This window comes from Meriones unguiculatus, chromosome 9 (genome assembly GCF_030254825.1).
Source record: "Meriones unguiculatus strain TT.TT164.6M chromosome 9, Bangor_MerUng_6.1, whole genome shotgun sequence".
NCBI classification, from domain to species: Eukaryota; Metazoa; Chordata; class Mammalia; order Rodentia; family Muridae; genus Meriones; species Meriones unguiculatus.
This window is the reverse complement of record NC_083357.1, coordinates 6,886,549-6,901,576: the sequence shown is the minus strand read 5'-3', so window position 1 is coordinate 6,901,576 and position 15,028 is coordinate 6,886,549. Positions and strand designations below refer to the sequence as shown.

Below are 15,028 nucleotides of genomic sequence, written 5' to 3'. Positions count from 1 at the left end.
GAAAGACAGTCTTATGTATTTGACCTGCAGCTTATCTTGAACTAGGTAGACCTACAATTAATCAGCCAGCAGATACGGGCTCTGAGGATTCATGGCTGCTGTCTTCAAATACTGTCACTTAATGCCTCATGTTCCTTGAGGAAAGTAGGAGACAGGATCATTTAACTCAGCAAGATTTATTTTTGCCTAAAGGAGGTCAGACTTGCTTACCTCTGGGCTGTTCCAGCCAGCTAATTCTGGAGGCACGTTATCTCCTGGGGGTTGGGGTCAGAGACAACAACTGTCAGAGACAGGGTCTGCCGAAGTGGTGTCTCTTGTTCAAAATTTCTCTTTAAAACCTTTTCTGTGGGTCTCTTATTCAGTGATCATAAAGGGCATTCCAAGCCTTTTTTGAAGTCACCTATTCCAACTACCTCTGTCCAAGTTTAAAGGGTACGTTCAAATGTAAGCAAATGCCTGCTATTTTGTAAGCGATTATGGTATTGTCTGAAAGCTACATATCTAAGCTAAGAGGGAGCATGTATTGTGCAAATGGTTTGCCTTTCTATTATTGAGTTACATAGCTGGCCAGAGATCCCAGGCAGGTCACAGTTTGGCTCACCTGGAGGGGATAGAAAAGGCGTGTTCTACTTGTTGATTCTAAGTGTGTATCAACTGGTCCTCATGTTTGGCAGATAATTACAGAGCAAAGCCAAGAAACAAGGTCATCCGGGGAACTGTATTTAGTTTGGAGTTTTAAAAGTTGGTGACTACTGACCTTCTTTTTGGGAGACTCTGTTTGGGAGACATGAAATAAAACAGCCTCCCTTGGTTTTGATCTTGAGGACTGCTGTGGATGCGGCCCCATGACAGAAGTGACCTCGGGGGACCTTCCCGCCTTCCAGAACAGGACAGCCTCTTCAGTACACCCTGGCTTCTGTGGTCTCTGTCTTGAATCTCCTGTCAGGCACTAGGCGATGAGGCTCTATGGCATTCCACTCTGTATTTTCCTCAAATTAGTCAAACACTGTTTACCACTATGAAATTAAAGGGGCCTTTTTAGTTGGAGAGGCAGTCTGGTTTTGGCAGATGAAGATGAACTTGGGAGCAGGCTCGTTCCCCATTAGCAGGCCTCCGACAGCAGATGGGACACAGCCGACTGGCAGGAATTTGGGGTCTCAATGAAATCCTTGTGTGCAGTTTAAACTCATCGGAAAGAAAAGGTGTGTAACTTTGCGAATAGTTCCGAAAGACACCGTTGAAAGGCTGCCCCTTGCACAGCCTGACCCGGTATGTTCACGTTCATTAGCTGTGTGTGCTAGTGTGGGGGTAGAAAGAGATTTTCCCCTTTCTTTTTCATGTTTTCTTTTTGAAACAAAAACATTTAGATACTCATCTGTCAATGACACCTTTGAAGAAAGGCCAGTTGGAGTGGGCCAGATTCCATTTGTGCATCAGCCTCAGTGTATGAGCAAGCTCCATCTATCTTCTGGGCCTCTGACAGTGCTTCCCAGCCTCCTCTTGAGAACTCTGCCAGCTTTCCAGCTGCCAGCAGTATGCCTCCTTTACTAAATTGCTTTCCCACTGCAATGGAAGACATGGCAGGGCCATGTTTCTCCAGATTCTAGAGCCTGGGAAACTCCTGTGTGTGGCAAGGCACTAACCCATTTCTCTGTAGTGGTCAGAAACACAAACCTTGAATGTAAGGTTAGCTCGATTTGCCACTCATTTTGTAGCTTGCTCAGTGCATGGTCACAGGTCAGTAGGTCTCTAAGACGGAGTTGAGATTATTATCATTATCATCTCCTTTCCTTATTTTCATTTTGGGGCTAACATAAAAGAACAAAGAAGAAAATACCTGGATATGAAAAAAACGTTAAAAATACCAGGATATTTGGAGTGACCGTTTTCACCTTTAGTTCATTCATTCATTCATTCTTTCCACCTATGACAGGACCCCTGCTTTTGTCACTTGACATATCAATGAATAGCAGCTGGTTCTGTATTGATGTCCCTTCCCTCCTCACCAGGTGCATACGAGAGCAGCAATGTGAAAGTTGTGTCTAGACTGAGAGAGGGCTCAGCCTGTAAGAACAGCCCAGTCAGCTGTGTAACCCGAGTTCAATCCCTGAAGCACACATACACATATCATAGTAATAATAAATAAAAAAATTTAAAAGCCACGTCTGTACAAGGCTAGTGAATTAAAGGGCTGAGTGATTGTCTGGAAGGTTTTAGAGGTCAAGGATTGTGTGGTTTTTCCTTTCTGCACCCCAAACCGTACCCAGCGGAGTATTTAGACCGTGATGGATCAACTTCAATGAAGTATATTATTGCACTCATAGAAACCTGCTTCATTATAACTTACTTATTGGCCAACCCAGGAACCATAAATTATCTAGACCATAGTTGTGCTTCTCTGCTGGGCTCTCAGTAGGGAAGGCAGGCCCTTCTCTGAGATACTGTGTCTGTTATATGGGGTGGAAATGGCCTGAATGGATGATGCATGTATGGCATGTGTATTGAGGGTGGAGAGGTTGAGACACTGGATGGTGAAACATTCTCCTTGAATGTTTGTTCTGCCTTCCTACTCACCTGCTAGACTCTTAGAAATGCAAAATATTGAACCTCAGCTCTTGTTCAGATTTCCAGAAAAGGGGTTTTTGCATGTGTGTGTGCTGGGGCAGGGCATATGTGCAGGATCAGGTGTGCCCTCGTGTGGACACACCAACTGAGGATGGTGCCAGATGCCTTTGTTGAGCACTCTGTACTGTATACAGAGGCATTCTCTCTTGCTTAGCCTGGACTTGGCTTTTCGGCTGCTTGTCTAGTCAGCCCACTCCAGGGATTCCCTGTGTCTGCTTTCCCCTCACGACGGCTACAGAGATTCCAAAGAATCAAAGCATAGTCCTTATACTTGCGTGGCAATCAGCTTACCTGATGGACTACCCCTTCAGCCCAGACTTCTGAATTTTGAATATAATACACAATTCATTCAGAATTATTAGTATTTGCTCTGAAAAGTATGTTGTAGCATAGCAAGATCTAAAGTTGGCCTCAGTTTTACTCCACTTGGCCTCTTAAATACTGTGAACCCCCATAAGCAAGGACTCTCTCAGTTATTTTTTTAGGGCTGACAGATGGTACATATGTAAAATATGTTGCTTGAATAAGTTATTCTAGGAACATGGGCTTCATTGCCACTTGCTATACAGAATCTGCTGGTCAGATAATAGAGTCACTGTATATAACTAAAACTCAGAGAGTCTCATTGACAAAACTCAAGTCTACACCATAATAAAACCATTTCAAATGATCTGAATATTTTAAGGCTAGAAAAATAATTTGCTGTGCCATCCTAATGACAAAATGTTATCTCTTCATTGAAGTGCTAGTCTCTACTATGGGTATTAGACTGGTAGCTAATCTGATCATCATAAAAACTTAAATATTAGAGCATTAATTAATTACACCACAACTTTTAAAACAACTTTATTGAGTTCTGACATATCCCCAATTCAGTGCCTTTACACTGTAAAGTTAAGTGATTTTTAGTATATTTTAAAGGCGGTCCTGACCCTCCAGCTTGCTCTTTAGCACGGGACATGGATTGTATCAGATCCACTCACAAGGAAAATTTGAAAATGTGGCCTTTGTGGCTTGATTTGCATAATTCAAGGCAGTGTAATGAAGGGGAAGATTTCATTTTAAACAGTTAATTAGGAAAGTGATTGATTAGCATCATTAACTATTAGCTGTTGTCAGGTTAGTGCTATTTAAACTAGGTGTAGTGTATAATATGAGTCCTCATTAGAGTTGTGTGAATAATGTTTCCAAAACCTTACAAGCAAATATCCAACTTGACCTCATTTCTTTGGTGGAATCTCACAGTGAGTTAACTAGCATCTCAGGAATTCAGGGTCAAGCTTGTCTTGTTTGTGAAATCCCAGAAAAGAAACTGTTTTTATCATTTAAAGAAAATGAAATGTATATTGGGAGTAGGAAGATAGCTTAGTCAGTAAAGCGTGAGGAAATGAGTTTGATCTCTAGAACCCATATAAAACAGCCAGATCTGGTTAGCATGAGCAAGTAATCCCAGTTCCTGAGAAAACAAGGACAGGAGGGAACAACCTAGGGCTCCCCGCCAGCCATGCCATCCTGATCAGCTAGATTCAAAGCAATCGGAGACCCTGTCTCAAAAGAACAAGGTGGGTGGTGCTTGAAAAATGATATCCAAACTTGACCACTGGCCCTCACAGGCTAGTGTGTGTTGGGGGGGGGGGGGTCAGAGAGAGAAGAAAGAGAGAAAGAGAGGTTGTTACCACAGGTTAGAAGGTACTACTGGCATTTGCTACATGAAGGGCAAGAATGGTAGCAAGCATCCAAAAGCAAAAGTTACCTACTGACCAGGACCAAAGAATGACCTTGTTCAAAATGCCAGTAGCGGTAAGGTAGAAACATTGGGTTAAAATGAGCACCACCATTAAACCTCTTAATAGGTGTACATTTTGTTCCTGATGGCACTGAGTACTGAAGATGCACTGGTGAGGGAGTCCTCTAAGAGACAATGAAGAATGAACTGGGAGAAGGCGGGCTGACATAGCATCGAGCTTAAGGCTGAGGACATTTCTGCCCAAGGTAGAACCCTTCCATTCAGTTGCTCTTCTACCTCCTAAGAATACTGGTGCCAAGGAAGAGCTTCTGTTAGTACTGGGGATGGAGGACCATTAAGGATGGAAAAGAGGGATGGAAAAGAAGCAAGAGAAGGAAGGATGGTAGGAGTAGGGAAGATACTCTTTAGAAAACAGAGCCAGACAAAAAGATAAAGTGTGCTTGTCATACTCACGTTCATGCACATGCATGTATGGATAGTGGTAAGGGGGGAGGGCTCAGCTATGAAGTGGGTAAGGAGAGGCTTGAGTGGAAGCCTGGATGGTTAGATGTCCCTAGCATGCAAAGCTCTGTGAGAAGAGCTCTTCAGGAAGGATCTTCTCCAAGCTCTTCTCCAAGGATCTGAATGAATCTGGGGTGAGACTCTTTAATTCATGTACACATCTCTGGATGGCATTCAGAGACAGTTGGAGGGCAAGTACCAGATTCCTAAGGGAGAGCCCACAGGTAGATGGGTAGGTAGTCCAGGAGATGGAAATCTACAACATGTCTTTGATCGAAATTTTTGGCTTAAAGGTAAAGCTTTTTGTGTTGGGCATTTTTAAAACAGGTAGATGGGTTCTATGTAGGGGCAAAAGGAAGTCTACAAAGTGGAGCTGACAACAGCAAATTTCATGGGAACAGAGTGGAGATGTAGTGAGAGGTTAAGCTGTGCTCACCACCCGCAACAGAATTTCAGAGTTAGGACTGTCCATCAGAACAGCTGCCCCATGCAAAGCCTGAGAGGAAGGCATGTTCTGGGTAACCACTCTAGAAAAGAAAAATAGCCCAAGGCCTGGGAACTAGATCCTCTGTGTTAACTCTCTAGAGTACTACTCCCAAGAGCTGGAGATACGTTAAAAAGTTTACCAGAAGACCAGCACATCATCGGCTCAGAACTCAGTGACAACGCACCCAGGGTGACAGGTTCCTGTGGCTCACAGGGCTGCTGTCTCTCTCACCCCAATAGAGGCTTTTCTTCTCATTTGTGAATGGTTTTCACATGTAAATGTCAAGGTATATGGCGTTTTGGTTAGGTTTCTTATAGCTTGAGCCTTTCTCCCAGATGTTCTCTATGAAATCTCGCCAGGAGTGGGGGGGGAGCATATTGTTATGAGTCACTTATATTTATTAGCATTATCTGTTCAACTTTTATGCAAATGGATGTTTGTCTGCATGTATGTGTGACTCTCAGAGGAAAAGAACGCATCCAAAAGAGGACAGACATTGGAACTGTAGTTATAGACAGTTGTGTGGTGTCCTATGGATAATGGAAATGGAAGCTAGGTCCTCTGACAGGGCAACGAGTGTTCCTAACTGCTTAGCCATCTCTCTCTCTCTCTCTCTCTCTCTCTCTCTCTCTCTCTCTCTCTCTCTCTCTCTCCCTTCAGACCTTCATTACAGTGCCTTAACATTTCAGAACATACACTTTTAGTACTTATGCCTTCAACCAGAGTGGTTGGAAAATAGCAGCCTGCAGGACCAATTCTATAGTCTTGCCAACTGATTTTATTTATGTTTAAATTTTTTTCTAATAGTTTTATTGCTACTTCTTTCTGTTTTTAAACCATTCCTTTAACACACAGAGCTCACCGCCTCTTTCATACACTTGACAGTTAGATATCTATTACCACAGTCTAAGTTCAGAACTTTTCCATACCCTGGAAGAACCCAGCATACAGACCCTCCTCTGTTTTGGTACTTCTCATCCCTAGGAACACTATTCTGCTTTATCAATGGATTTACATATTTTGGGCCATTTCTGATCATTGGAATGGCACATGAGCCTTTGTGACTAGCTTTATACACTTTTAATATAATGTTATCTGGGACCACAGTGTATCAGGAATTAGTACTTCATCTTTTCTGTTGCTAAATAATATTCTATTATGTCTACACATTTTATGTGTCCACTTCTAAGTGGTAGATGTTTGGATTGTTCCCATCGCTTACCTATTAGTAATATTGAGATGGACATGCATATGCAGGTTACCTTGTAGGCATGTTTTTATTCCTTTTGGGAAGGTACGTAGAAGCAGAATTGTGTCATATGTAACTTTTCATTTACTATTTTGCAGAACTGAAACACATTTTGAACTGTGGTTATGTTAGTTTAGAATCCTACCAACAGTGCTTAAGAATTCCTATTTCTCCACATCTTCACCAACATTTAGTTATCTATTTTTTTTTCAACTTTAACCATATTGGTAGATATGAATGGATTTGGATTTCCCTACTAACCAATATTGAAAATCTATCTGTTCATGTGTTTTTTGGCCATGGCTGCACCTTTTCTAGAGAGATGTCTATTTAAAGTAGTTGCCTGTATTTAAATGATTTGCCTTTTTGCTATGTTGTATGAGCTCCTTACATTATCAAGAAATAAGCGACTTGTGGCATATCTGCTACCTGTTTTTGTAAATAAAGTTATGTTTTTGTACACAGCCACACCTCTTTAATCTGTAACACCTTCCTACGAATATGGGAAAGCAAGGTAGCTGGATACAAAATGTATAGAACACAACACAAAACTAACCTGGGTCTTTCCAAAAAAAGCTCACTAAAACTTTTATTAGATGAAAACATCACACAGTCTATGTAAAACAAAAGTCACTTCTTTCATCACATTACTATAGAAATGAGATGATATTAGAATCAGAGATTATTTAAATGGTTGACACTAGAGTTTCAAGTATCAGAATTTGCCCATCAGTTGTACCTGGTTGTATGTGGTAATACAGAAATCCCCACCTAACAAGCTACACTTCCTATAAGTACATTCTCATTGTCAGTGACAACAGGACGGCAATTTACTTAAGCTTTATTCTGATTTGTAAACCTTGGAAAACTGCACTCAGCATGATGCTTGGTGCAACACTGGAAATACCCCAAACACTTTAGTGGATAAGAGTTTATGGGATTTTTCTTTCTTTCTTTCTTTCTTTTTTGCCAACGTGGCTCATGAAAGATTGAGGGATTTATTTTACTGCCTTTATCCAAGCAAATCTTCCAAGGACCTTACTGGGATTTTGATCTCTGTTAAGATGAGAATATATGGTACTCATGCTAAGAGAAGGCCTTATGGGGATTAAGGAGGCTAAGTGTAATTCCTTTCCTGGAAAGAGAAGGACAGATGTGAGCAGAGCTTATGATAGAAGCATGGTACTTAGTCTGTGGACAGCATTGCCAATGGTGTAAACACTGGACAGTAAAAGAGATAGTACTGATCACAGCCTTTCATTCCCAAAGGCTCATTGCCAGTTCTTGGAGTCTCATCTGGGTTAGTAGACCCAACTGAAGTCGAGATCAATATCTGACTGCCATCCATATTTCTAGGTTAAAGTGTGCCATTACATATGGCCCAGCTCATGGAAAATGGGAGTGTATAATCTTAAACAATCAGACAAAATTTCAGAGTGGAAGCATGGGAGATGGGCATTTAAATGGTTTCCTTCCATAATGGTTTCCTCCTACCTTTCTGAACTCACCTTCCTGAATTCAGCTGAACTAGTCAGACTTAAGCTAAAATCATTTGCAGTTGTATTGTTTTATTTATGATATATATCACTAATCCTTTTCTGCTGTACATTCCTCTCTCATGCTCTTTCCAGTTTATTTTACAACTCGTAGCCATCAGGTTTTGTTCACAGGAAAACATTTCCCAGCAATGCCACTTTATTAGACAATCCCAAATTGACCCTGAGCTATCCTTTTTGTCTTGTTCTGTGCCAATTGCTGCCTTGGTGCTTGCCTTTTCTTGCTATTCAGTATTCTGGTTTTCCTGGGCTGACTCACTTACTTCTCTAACTTGTAAATGTCAGAAACCCCAGAGTTCTCCATCTGAATCTTTTCTACCACTGAGGTTTTGAGCACCATCCAGACACTGGTAATGATCCCAGCCAGACCTGCCCTTAACTAATTCCCTCTACCCCCAATCCCAGACAGCACCTTCTAGTTTACTTTAAACCAAATTGTAGTTATATAATTTTTTAAATAAGATTTTGGTATATATCTTTACAGGATAGAAACTTCTTTATATCTTCAGATGACATGTCTTTGCACCTAAGAATCAGAATTATGAATTATCTATTTTCTAGATGTTTTAAACATGCCATTTTAATCATTTTTTGAAGTTGATTTGAATCAGGATATTAAGTCATTCCTTCTTTAAATTTTATTTATTTATTCATTTATTTATTTGTTTAAATGTAGGGCAATGTGTGCACTATAACTTTCATGTAGAGGTCAGAGGGCAACTTTGTTCACCATGTGAGTCTGTTCAGTCTCAAAAAGCACTTACGTTTTTGGAAGATTTGTGTTTTAAACGGGTTTCTGTTGCTGTAATGATATACCACAACCAAAGCAAGTTGGGGAGGAAAGGGTTTATTTGGCTTACACGTCTACATTATAGTCCCTCATTGAAGAAAGCCAGGACAGGGGAACTCAAGCAGGACAGGAACCTGAAGACAGGAGCTGACACAGAGGCCAGGGAGGAGTGCTGCTTACTGGATTGCTCAGCCTGCTTTTTTATAGAACCCAGGACCACCAACCAAGGGATGGTGGTCATAATGGGCTGGGCCCTCCTTCATCAATAACTAATTAAGAAAATGCTCTACTGTCTGATCTTTTGGTTGCATTTTCTCATTTGAGATTCCCCACTTTCAGATAACTCTAGCTTAAAACTAGCCAGTATAACTGTGTTTCCATTTCTGTTCTATCATTTACTGGTGGGATAACCTTAGGATATTTGCTTTCTAGGCTCCTGTGCTATGTAACACTAAATACTCATGATTTTCATTATAAGGCAAATAGAAAATTAGTGTACTTAGACCAACACCACCAAAGTGGGTGTTGGTCTTGGTTAGGTTTCTAGTGTTGTGATAAAACACCATGACCAAAAGCAGCTTGGGAAGGAAAGGGTTAATTTCAGCTCACAGTTCCACATCATAGTTTGTTATGGAAGGAAGTCAGGACAGGACCTCAAGGCAAAGCCGTAAAGGTAGGAGCTGAAGCAGAAGCCATGGAAGAACTCTGCTTACTGGCTTCTCCTGCAATGGCTTTTTTCTCTTTATAAAACCCAAGACCACCTTCCCAAGGCTGGCACCACCCACTGTGAGCTAGGCTTTTCCACACTAGTCATCAATTAAGGAAATGCCCACAGGCCAATCCTAATTGGGCCATTTTCTCAGTTGAGGGTCCCTCTTCCCAAATGACTCCAGTTTGTATCAAGCTAACATAAAACTAGCCAGCACGATGCTCAGTGAATGGCGGTGGTGTCACAATTGCCTTTATCTAACTGATTAGTACAATGATGTCATAGCCTAGATAGTGTGTCCAACTGCATGATGAACATAGAGTAACGGGGTACTTGTGTTATTCACGCTAACTGCATGCTTCTGCAACTGGGTTTATCGGGTATGCAATGAACTATGTGTGTGACTTTTGGAAAGCTTTTTTGTTTTTTTCATGCTTCCTGTTTCTCTCTGTAAAATGAAGGCACTGAACCATATCAAAGCAGCAACCTGGAAACAGATTTGAAAGGATTCTGAGACCTGGTCTAGAATCAGCCGCTAAGTTTGCTGTGATATGCTAGCAATGCCCATGATAGCCAAGGTGGCCAATGACAACTGTTCTGGAAATTTCCAGGTCTAGACATACTGTTCTTCCGGGCCTTGCCTGGCTCCCTTGATTAATTTTCTGGTTCTTCTTAGTGGGCCCATGAGGCTGTGAGTGACAGCCTGTCCACAGAATGTCCATTCTGAACATTCAGTGTCTTTGGAATGGAAATAGATGCAGACAGTCAAGATTCTGAAAGCAGGTCTCTAAGCTATAAAGCTGTCTCTGAGTGAGACAAAGATTTCTTTGAGACCTCATTGCAATTTGAGTGTTAAAAAATGAAAAAAATTCCATCAATAGGGAAAACCGGATGGTCCCCTGAAGATCTGTGTTTAATCCAGCTCAGGGATGCCTTGTAGGTTGGAGGGTCTTGTCTTGTAGGTTTCTGAGAGCAGCATTTAGTGGATTAACTGAGCGGTGTTTGCCACACTGGACACAGTGATTTCCTGAACTGCATAGGAAGTTGCAGATTTCAAATGGCTGCTGTATGACTATGAATATGAGGTAAAGAGAGACTAAACTGGAAACCAATTCAGCCACTCCTTTCAGTATTTAGAGTAGGAGACAAAAGGTTCTGTATTCAGTAGTTCTTAGTGAACTTCAGCAATAGGATTTGATTTCCTGGAGCTTTTGTTTGGAAGTCTGGGCGTGGCTCTTTTTTCAGCTCTCTATTTTTGTCAGGCAAAATGAGATAACTCCCTACCCCCTGGCATTTTATTATCTTAAGCACCAGGATTCTTTCCGAAGAGTATGAGGTGGTACCTGCCTTGCCTGTGCAAGCTTTTCTGGTTTGACAGCAGATCTCAGTCCTCACAAAATGCCTCATCATTGCATAGTTTTCATGCCCTTTGCCTGCTCACTTCTCGGCAGCGGCTGTGACCTCAGATCCCTGCCCAAGCAAAAGCCATCTGCCTGTCATCACAGTGTTACACTACCTTTAATGAAAGCGTGACATTTCAGATGACTTTCTCTGAAACAATCAACAGTAAACGCGATTTTTGGCCTTAACATCTCAGGCCTGGCACGATGGAAGAACATTCTTACGGGGAATCTATGAATAGAGGCAGTAATGAGCAGCTGAAAATAATCTGCGAGGTGTTTGTGAATTGCCCCTCGTGAGCTGTTTGTGAAAGATAATTTGTGGTTCTTGCAGAATACCCTGAAAACTAGGTCTTTCATCTGCTGTGCATTTTGCAATTAAAACGTTTTATTTCTCATATTAACAAATGATAACTCTACATTTGTTCTTCTAAACAACTTGATTTATATTTTTCTGTTCTGAGAAGCTGTTGACATTTCAGAGTAAGTAATTATTTTCATTGCCAATTGCTGTGTGTGGTGACTGTAGACAAATGATATAAATCTGAGTGTGCATATGTATCATTTAAATCCCTTTGCTTAAAGACGACCTGTTAAGCTAGAAGCCTTTTATATAGGTTATCATCTGCACATTGACGTCTAATAGGGTTGGGGTGTTGAGAAGCGAGGGTTTGAGCCACATTCGTGGTTTGTTCAGTGTACTGGACACTCTTATGTGATCTCTAAGGGGAGAGCACAAGACTGACCTGCAGCATCACCAGACGGTTGGCAGGGCACAGTACACTTGCAATCTTAAATCACTTCGTAGAGGAGCCATGTGCTGGTGGCCCTCAGAGTTCTTGGGGTATGTGATAGCTGCTCAAGAATCCATGGGGCGAGTGCCAGAGTTCTATGTGGAACGCTCAGGGGAGCAGTTGCGCCATGCCTGCTAACGGTGTGCACTTGGGAAACATTTGGTCAAATTGAGGGGAGGAATAAAGGAATCTTCTCAATTTCCTCTTGTGTTACATTCTTGGCCAAAAAAAAAAAAAAAAATCACAGTCAGGACCATGAAAAATGAAAAGAAATGCTCTTTTCAACTTGAAAGGTTTAGTTGCTGCATCCTTAGAATAGAAACTCAGCCACACAGTTGAATTAAGCTACCTTAACATAATAGAGCAGCGGTGTCCCCATAGCAATTGACAGCCCATGCAGCCTTGGCCTTGCCTGGCTTTTCATTCCATTCTTTTTCACATTCCTATTAGTAATAGGTATTAATTGCATACACTAAGGGATTTCACTATGACTTTCCAATCATATATATATATATATATATATATTGCTTTTTAACTTATAATTTCATGTACCCAGTCTTATTTTGATATTTGGAAAAGTGTTAGCTATTCACATTTAAATTTCTGCCTAGAAAATTATCTAGCTAAATTGATACTCCAAAAAGACAATCTACCCTTAGCCTACTTGTGTACAAGGTTTACATCGCTTGTAGCACACTAGACATCTGTCCATCCCAACATGTGCATGTTCCATTTGTATTCCAGGTCAGGAGCAGACTAGTGACTGGGGATCCAAACCAATTTTTACATGGCCTTGAGGGGTGAAGCAGAGCCAGTACCCTGAATGGCAAATGTGCTTTATCCTTTGAACCAACTCCAATTGATTAGTTCTGGTTGCCTATAGTGCTGTCTTAAGAAACCATCTGTGGTGTATTTGAGGCTCAGCTGGGAAGAGTGCTGGGATTGATTAGCAATGTCTGTCATGGGCTCTAGAGGAACAGCTTATTCCATATTTGTCATTTTCTGCGTTTCATGTATCTTTAACTCCTCTGTGCTCTTCTCTTTTGCAAAATAGTTATAATCTTAAAAAGTGCCTGTAGTATAAACAGAAAGAGTAGGTATAGGTATATTCCACTTTAAGAAACCCAACATAGAAATGCAAATTTGAAAAAAAAATGCATCAATCTGGAGCCAATTATTGCCATTACAGAAAAGATTCCATGAAAGGTTCCTTTAAATAGTGAGCTCCCCTGCTGCATTAAAATGATGATTCAATTTACAAAAATTCACTTTGCGTGCAACTCTCCCGGATCAAGTCTGTGGACTTAGCAGGCCATACCTGAACTTTGTAAAGCCATGCTTCAGCACCAGCCAGCATGTCTGCCCCCAGGGGCCTCCAGTCCCCCCAGGAACTCCGACTCCCCCTCAAGCTTCCTCCTTACTTCCTATCCCAGAGTGTCGAGCATACAATCTGGGTGGTGATCAACAGCTACTGGCTCCCACCCGACACGGCTGCATCTCATTAGTGGGTAAGCTGATTGCTCCGAGGGTGTTTATGTGTGGGTGTAGCTGTACAAATCCATGCCCTCTGTGCACTGTGCATGCACAGGCAGAGACACAACCACCATTCAGCCTGACTTAAATTCATCCCTGCTGTGAGAGGTCCACGGTAAAGTTCCAGTTGGCTGGTGGAGATGGCCTTTTGGTGATATCTTCCCTGTATTCTAGTTCACTGTTCTCTCTGTGTTCCTTCACATCAAAACCATGTCCAGGCTCCAGGCCTGAGTCCCATTATCCAGGCATGGAACCTCTGTCTTCTCCTGCAGCTTAGAAAGCTTCAGATGGCTTTCTGATTTAGAAAATTAAATATAATCTGACTCTTGCGGCGAGCTATGAAATCCCCAACCAACAGACATTTCCACTAAATATGTAACATACACAGCATCTAAAAGTCCCACCAATCTAGCATGAACTTGAATTACAGAGGCCTCCAGTACCACTCTGAGAAGAGCACCAGCCTGTTCCCAGGCGCTCCAACTGATGGGCTCAAAGCTCCTCAGAATGCCTGTGGGCACACAGGTCAGAATTCTTGTTGTTCTGCAGAAGCAGCTTAATCCAGAGAAAGGGACTTAAAAGTCACAGCCTCTCCCTCCTTTGTGTTCCCTGACATAGACTCATCGTCATAATTTCTCAGTTGCAAGATATGAGGATATCTATTTTATATATGGTATTGAAAAGCCACAACATCAATTTCTTCCCATTGGGTACTTATTTTTTGATACATATTTTTTTCTTTGTTGTTTTGGAAGGCAAAACATGTTACAGGAGCAGTGAACACATCAGGCCCACTCAGACATTTCTTCTGGCCCTCAGTGGTCTAGGAGGACTTAGACATGAAGACCCTCAGGCTGGTGAACTGTCCATTGCCTTCTTGCTTCCCATCTTCTCAGTCTCACTGGTTGGTGCCAAGGGTCTTCCCTGGTACTGGGCAGTGATAGCTGCATAGGTACATCCATAGATAGCAGCCGCCAACATCATGAGACATACAATCCCACATACTACACCAGTAATGACCACAGTGGCCACAGCATGGCGCAGGTTGGTTGGCTTTGGTTTGGGTTTGGTCTCACACTCAAAGGGATCTTGATGTTCTGAGTTACTCTCAGGGGTCTTCTGGGCCTCTTGAGGAGCAGAACCAGGCTGCTGAACTAGTGAGGGTACCAGATCTGGAGTAGGCAGAGGACAGGGCTGGTATAGCTCATGGGGAATGGAGAGGAGATCCTTACCCTTCCAGGGTTCCGGCAGCCTGCAGGTGGCACCATCTGTTACTCCCCCTTAAAGAAACAAAACGAAGAACGAAGATAGAGCTTTGCTATAATAGCGTTCTGAAGTCAGCCTGCCACAGACTAAATAGACAATTACTTATGGCTAACAGCTTATTAGAAACCAAGTTACCTTAATTTTATTTAGAAGCTACAGGACCACTGCTGGGCACATGCTGACAGGGAATGCAGGCTCCAACAGCCAAGGGCATTGTGGTCTCCAGCATTCTTCCCTCCCCCTTCCCACCCCACAAGAAAACTTCCCTGCCAGATTCTCCCTGGAACTCAAAGAAAGCAAAACAAATGTCCATTGTTGTGATTTGTATGTTAATTTCAAAGACCCTATGTCTCTACCAACACTCTTTAGTT

At 42.0% G+C, this 15,028-nt stretch overlaps 2 protein-coding genes across 3 annotated transcripts in view; one reads left to right on the top strand and one right to left on the bottom strand.

Moving 5' to 3' along the window:
* The window catches only part of Cacna2d3 (calcium voltage-gated channel auxiliary subunit alpha2delta 3), an 804,670-nt gene that overhangs the window by 669,443 nt on the left and 120,199 nt on the right, over nt 1–15,028 (top strand). The gene's annotated exons all lie outside the window — the stretch shown is intronic.
* Lrtm1 (leucine rich repeats and transmembrane domains 1) overlaps nt 14,230–15,028 on the bottom strand; it is a 41,769-nt gene continuing 40,970 nt past the window's right edge. Inside the window, exon 3 of the mRNA XM_060391677.1 lies at nt 14,230–14,671. Within this exon, the coding sequence (XP_060247660.1) occupies nt 14,241–14,671 (431 nt within the window). The 3' untranslated portion in view covers nt 14,230–14,240. The remainder of the gene's footprint in view (nt 14,672–15,028) is intronic.